This window comes from Elgaria multicarinata, chromosome 3, assembly GCF_023053635.1.
Source record: "Elgaria multicarinata webbii isolate HBS135686 ecotype San Diego chromosome 3, rElgMul1.1.pri, whole genome shotgun sequence".
Classification (NCBI taxonomy): domain Eukaryota; kingdom Metazoa; phylum Chordata; class Lepidosauria; order Squamata; family Anguidae; genus Elgaria; species Elgaria multicarinata.
The window spans coordinates 95,323,731-95,330,469 of NC_086173.1; the positions used below are offsets into that span (position 1 = coordinate 95,323,731).

Here is a 6,739-nt window from a genome sequence, read left to right on the forward strand (position 1 = left end):
AGATCAGAAGGATGAGGTTGAGCATTGTTCTGGGCGGAGTGTGGGTGTATGCCTGCGGTTGCCTTTATCTGTGCACATTTTCCTGAATCTTGGCAGCTTGCTGAGATACAGGGGTCCCAGCTGTAGATCCAGGGACGGGCTAATTGCTCTTACATTAAGTCTGGAAAGCTGGAAACTGTCAGAATTTCAGCTCATGCACTCATGCATGGTGCATAAGGATGCTTCTCTCCTCAGGCTGCCTTCCACATCTACATTGTGCTCCTGGCAGCTCTGTGTTGACTGCTGGGAGCACAATTGTACTGGAAAATGAGGAGCATGAGGAGAGTCATTCCTGCACACCTGATGGAAATGGCTTTAGCAAGAGGCCACCACAGAGGTGGGGAAGGTGGTTTGCTGGTGTGACTCTCCCCAGGCGCTGCCTTCCCCAGAAAGACCCTTGGCAATGGCAGCACGAGGGGGTGGAATCATGTGGGCGGCAGTGGCTGCAGCCTGAACACCTGTGTCATGCTGTGCATGCAGCCCATGGCCTACAGGTTGACATATATGTTCTACAAAATCAGCCCAGTGACCCAAGCATGTCCCATTTCCAGAGCAGTCTCATTGAATCCTAAATCACACAGTATAAAAGACAGACGAAGCAAACGGCTCTAAACTGCTTTTGTGTCCCTCATTTCCCCTCTCATTTGCTAGCTGGTGAAAAGACAACTCTAACTCATGCATGGTGCGCAAGGATGCTTCTCTCCATGGCCTGCCTTCCACATTTACATTGTGCTCCTGGCAGCTCTGTGTTGACTGCTGGGAGCATGATTGTGCGGGGGAAACAAGGAGCATGAGGAGAGTCATTCCTGCACACCTGGTGGAAATGGCTTTAGCAAGAGGCCACCCAGAGCTGGGGAAGGTGGTGTGCTGGTGTGACTCTCCCCAGGCGCTGCCTTCCCCAGCAAGACCCTTGGCAAACCTACGGCAGCAATGGCAGCTCATGGGGGTGGAATGTGGGTGGTGGCTGCAATAGCTTGAGCACCTGTGTCAGGCGGCATGCAGCCCGTACCCCACAGGTTGGCACATGTGTTTTGCAAAATCAGCCCCTCGTAGCAGGCATGTCCCATTTCTTGTATGAGAGCTGACTCACTGTCTCCTAGATCATACATCAGCCCAATGAAACAATTGCAGAGGAAGAGATATTTGTCCCCAAAAGAACAGCCCAAGGCAGATTAGGATGCTTAGCTTTATTGGTAAAAGAAATTAAGATGTTGCAAAGTATTCAGTGGCTAAGAGAGCACAAGCAGAGGGAACGAGGGATGTCTTTGTGGTGATGCGGTGAGCAAGGCATGAAATGAAGTGCATATTCTTTCATGGATGCCTCTCACTCGTCCTTACGGGGACATCTTCTGCAGTCCCTAAGACACCTCACTCTAAGGCGTGGATTTCGACTGGTAAGAGAAAGAAAAAGCACAGAACTTGAGAACAAGGTACAAAGGCTCCCCATTATGCATGAAACATCAAGAATATAACAGTGAGAGCAGCCCTGAAACCTGTGGAAAAGTTCAACCATTGCTACATGTTCTGCTGCTGCTGGCTAAGGGAAAGTTCAGAGCCAAATGTGAACAAAGATCGATTGCAGAAGGTCTGGAACATGATATGGATTCAGGGCTGCTCAAGCTTTTCATTTGTACAACGCAAGTGAAACCTGTACTTACGCTTCTGCATTACAATACGAGCAGTGGTTTGGGTAGGTCCTCCCATCGGTACCACAGTGGGGTGTTCCAGGTCTGTTATTGCACTGTCTGGGGTAGCCAGGTTCACAACGATGCTGGAGAGAGAGAGAATAAGAGAGATTTTAATGTATTTCCCCTCCTTGGCTTTAGGCTGCAAGACATGATCTTTGACTTTCACAAATCCAATGATACAGAGTTGCACATGCAGAGGATCACTCAACCACTATTAAAACACAAGAGGGAGCAAAGCACGGCGATTGTGCAAATCATCCTCCCAAGAGGGAGCCACCCTTCTCATTGGAAGCCTGCCAGCCAGGCAACCATCCTAAATATAGCTGGTCTTTCCACAAAGAATATATAGCATGTGGCTGTTTCTGATTCAGCTTTTACTTTGTCATGACATGGATTTGCCTAGTTTTGCTGGATTTTCCATCTCACAAAGTAGTTCAAAGACAATAGAAGTTCGGATGACACTCTGCTGGGAAAACGCACAGGGGATCCTGGGGGCAGGGAGGGATGATCCCTCCATTTCCCCAGGATAACTGGAATGGCTTTTAGCCTGATTTTCCCCTCGGTCTTGGGATGGTCCTGATACTGCGGGAGGTGTGGGAGGCTGTCCCAGCTTCTTTCCTCCTCCCCGCAAGTAGTGGGGGTCAGTAGAGGGAAGGAGGAATCGGGTGGGGTAGGGCTTCGGGGCTATTTTTAAACTTAACTTTCACTGGAGTGCAACTGCGCTTCAGCTCGTCTTTTTTAAAAAAATGGCGGCCACAACAGGTGCAACACCCGGGACATCATGCGGCCATTTGGATGCAGGGCGATGATCCTGGAAGCAGGTAAGTCCAGGATTGTCTCCCTTGCGTCCCTCTACGCCGTTATAGTATAGAAAGGGCCCTAGAAAACCATCCGGATTCATCAGCCTCTGTGAGTAAACCTTCAAATGTAGTCCTCCACCCCAACTGAGGTTACACGTAATCTAAGGTTCAAACCTGATTAAGGTATGATCTGTCCATGTCAACAGAGCCATTCTTTGCCCCCTCAATCATTTCCCCCTGGTCCAGTGGGCCATCAGTTTGGCGCCACCTCCCTCTTTAATAATAATAATAATAATAATAATAATAATAATAATAATAATAATGTATTTCTTGCCCGCCTCTCCATTCTGATCGAGGCAGGGAACAACAATTAACAATAAAATACATAATAACCAAAACATAATATAAACATCCTAAAAAACATCCTAAAAACATTTTAAAAACATCTTTAAATTACACTGGATAGGCCTGCTGGAAGAGATCAGTCTTTATAGCTTTCTTGGGCCGTAGCTAGACCTAAGGTTTATCCCAGGATTGTCCTGGGGTCAAACCTGTTCATCTAAGTGCCACACAGGGCATCCAGCGCTCAGGCAGGGACGAACCCGGGATGATCCTGGGTTAAACCTTAGGTCTAGCTACGGCCTTGAATGCTAGTAGACTGTTAAGTTGACGAGTCCCCTCCGGAAGGCTATTCCGCAGTCTGGGAGGAGCAGAAGAGAAGGTCCTCTGGTTAACAGTTGTTAATCTAGTTTTTGCTAGCTGAAGTAGATTTTTCCCAGAGGACCTGAGTGTGTGGGGTGGATTTTATGGGAGAAGGCGATCCTGCAAGTGGCCTGGACCCAAACCATGTAGGGCTTTAAATTTGATAAACAACACTTTATACTTTGCTCAGAAACTAATTGGCAGCCAGTGAAGAGATTTTAAAACTGGTGTGTACCGGTGACCAACCTGGCTGCCATATTTTGAACTAGTTGAAGTTTCTGGACTAGGCACAAAGGTAGCCCTATGTAGAGCACATTGCAGAAGTCGAGCCTTGAAGTTACCAGTGCATGCACTACAGTATTTAGGTCTTCTAACTCTCCCAAGGTGGCCTTGGGTAATCCTGATGCTGAGGAGGGAGCACAGAGTTTCTAGGGCAGCCATCCGGGTCCTGGAGCCACAACCCTGTTCCTGTTGGAATAAGACCGATTGCTGGTTGCTTTCCACCAGGCTCCGCCCTTGGGTTGAGCCTGGATTGGCTGTGGAGTAACTTCACATGGTGGAAGTGCTGTGCTGACATCACTCCCTTTGAAAACGTTGTGGTAAATCCCCAATTTTTCTAAATCGAGCATTGCCAGGAAGCCCCGCAGTGGCTGCCAACCCATGCCTACATCGTCTGACCAATGGGGCGCACATCCACTCCCACAGCTGGGCTTTGCCCATGTGTACGCAGCCCCCTGAACTACTGTCAGAGGGCTGAATCCATCTACCTGGTTTTCTCCTAAGCTCCCCAAGCACAGCCATATCTGTCTAGGGTGAAACTCTTTCCTTGAATGCTGTGCTTCCTTCTTTCAGCATGACAGAACCACAGCCTTACATTTTCACCATTCAAATCTGCCAAATTGAAAATAAACACTGCAAACATTAGGTTCATCCGTATCACCATTCTTTGCCTACTGGCACCAGTATCACATATCTTAATTATCAGCAACAGGAGCAGAAAGATATAATGAGAAAACATAGCTGGCACTCACGTGGATGTGTTGTGCATTGACAGCAACATCTAGAAGCAAAGGAAGAAATATGTAAACGCTATTAAACATGCTTGGATGTTAAATACCGGTTCATTAGGAAATATTCCGTTTGACTCAGAAAATTGCAATGTGTTTTATCTGATACCTCTTTTAAAATTTCAAAAGAAAATATATTTTGATTATTGGCGCAAGGCAAAATTAATGTAAATATTATTGATTTATTAGTCGAATGTTACTGATTTATTAGTCGATTTATTAGTCGAAACCAAAATTCATCTTTCTGGAATATAGCTGTTGATTTTAGTTTAACTCCCAATTACATACATAGAAGTGCAGAGAAGGTTAACTTTGCATGTTGTGTGGAAACTTTTTTTTTAAATGGTCATATTTGGCATTGGCTCAAGGGAGCTTTAATGTTTGAAAGTTACTCCCAATGTGGATGCAACCAAGGTGCCGAGTTGGCTCTGCTCCGCCACCAAGGAGTATCATTGGTGCAGGGTAACAGCAAGTTATTTACATGAAGGGAGGCAGCATGGGCTTTCCAGCAGCCATTAGGCTCACCAGGCCTGCTCCCTTCCAAGCTTCCAGTGCCGCATGAGAGGTCACCTTCCCCCTGTGATGCCCCCCACCCCACCCCCGATGCTGCACCAAAGTGAGCATAGATGGGGAAGAGTCACGCTAATCTCACTTGGGCAGGAAAAGTTGGGGTAAGTCCCTGAGTTCTCTGCTACGGATCTTTTGGCTCTTTGTCCTGGGTGGCTCCGAATCATTAGCTGCATCGTATAATCGACACAGAGAGGATTCAGAGTTTATAAACAGCCCCAGGAATGTGCAGTTTTTGAGTTGTTTACTATGTGATACTATTTCCACACAGCAAATCCTTGCATTCAGTATGATACATGGAACCATACATGAATGTTTATCACAAGTTCCTTTGAGGAATAATTGTGGGAGGGAGCACATAATAGGATTTGGGTTTCAGCGGTTTAATTTGTTTTTTTTAAAAATCCTTTGCAATGTGATATATATCAAACTTACCTGAGTACAAGAAGAACAGGGCCAGAGTGAGGAGCAGAAAGCAGGCCACCTTCATGATTGTGGAGAGGAAGTGGTCCCAGCTAAGTCTCTGCTAGTGCTCTTCCAGGAGATGGTTCTCAGATTCCACAGGCAGGGATGATGTTCTACTTCTCTACCAGGTCTTTCATTTATATATGCTTGTATGTGAAACCTTGATTATGAAAGCACTCCCCCCACACACCACTGCAAGTAATATTTGATGTGGAAATTTGATATTACAGAGGACTGTGGTGAGTGTAGCAATTTCAGTGCTTACTTGTCTCTGAAGACCCTGGAAGAATGCAAAGAACATATGGCAACCAGCTTCTTAGGAAACAGTAAGGAAAGTAGCTTATTGTGAACAGTGGTTTTCTGGTGACCTTCTTCTGGATAGGTCCTCCAACTTTTAGTTGGAAGGGATCCACTCGCAGATGCAACAGTGGTGGAAAAGTAAGGTTATTTTGCAGCTATCATATCCATGCAGTATGCCCTGAAATGAGCTCTAGTTCATGTTCCATCACGTATACCATGAGTCTTCTTCCACCATTGCCTTGTCACCCTCTTGATTAATCCCATGGAACCCCATGAGCTATACCCAAGATAAGATGGAACTTAGGAGCTATTTTGTTAACTACCTGAGTCTACTACATCAGAATCTAAGGCCAGATCTACAACTAGCAGGATAAAACACTTTGAAAGTGGTTTGAAAATGGTATATGGAATGTGTCATGGGCCTCAACAATGGTCAAGATCTTTATAAACCATTATAAAGCAATAGTGTAGATCCTGCCTAATTATGCCAACAAAACTCCATCAGACTTTCCAGGCACTTATTTAGATCCATCAGCCATGAGGGACAGAATACCCTAATTCAGGAGTGGTCAACTTGTGGACCTCCCAATGTTTTGACTGACAACTCCCATCATCCCTCTCTCTTGGCTATGTTGGCTGGGGCCAATGGGAACTTTAGACTAAAACATGCCCCCCTTTAAAATTGTATGGCTTCCAAAAGTCTAAATCTAGGTCACAAAGAAAAGAAATTAGTTCTCAGGATGCAAAGAATAAATTTCTTAACAGTAATAATGAGCTGCCCGTAAAATAATACAGGTGACAATCCATTTGCTATGAGAAATTCTGCAGACATTTTTCACTACTCCTTGAGGATGACCTCAAAAAAAGGCACAAACCCTAATGCAGTGGGCTTTCTATTAATACATTCATTTTTGCATCCTGAGAACTTCTTTCTCTTCTTTGTGATCTACTTTGCATGCCTCACTTTAAAGTCTAAAACTAACCAGAAGGCAACTTAGCCTGATTATTACAAAGGGACCAAATCTATATGTGATCTGTCATATATTTGCTGCCAGTTGTGCCCATGGTTGTCATAGCAGCCACAAACTCCTCAGCTGACCTGGAGAATGGA

General features: G+C 45.5%; 1 protein-coding gene across 1 annotated transcript; it reads right to left on the minus strand.

Moving 5' to 3' along the window:
- Positions 1–1,211: 1,211 nt before the first annotated feature.
- LOC134395007 (ovomucoid-like) lies at positions 1,212–5,457 on the minus strand. The gene is made up of 4 exons (XM_063120937.1): positions 5,299–5,457; positions 4,261–4,289; positions 1,698–1,810; positions 1,212–1,430 (listed from the first exon to the last, which is right to left on the minus strand). The coding sequence occupies exons 1-4, from the start codon at positions 5,351–5,353 to the stop codon at positions 1,364–1,366; spliced, it is 264 nt and encodes an 87-aa protein (XP_062977007.1). The 5' UTR covers positions 5,354–5,457; the 3' UTR covers positions 1,212–1,363.
- Between the last annotated feature and the right edge of the window lie 1,282 nt (positions 5,458–6,739).

Coding starts and splice junctions, on each gene's coding strand:
- LOC134395007 (XM_063120937.1), bottom strand. CDS start 5,353: ATGAAGGTGGCCTGCTTTCTGCTCCTCACTCTGGCCCTGTTCTTCTTG. Junction 4,290..5,298: donor CCTGTTCTTCTTGTACTCAG/GTAAGTTTGATA, acceptor CTTTGCTTCTAG/ATGTTGCTGTCAATGCACAA. Junction 1,811..4,260: donor TCAATGCACAACACATCCAC/GTGAGTGCCAGC, acceptor CTCTCTCTCCAG/CATCGTTGTGAACCTGGCTA.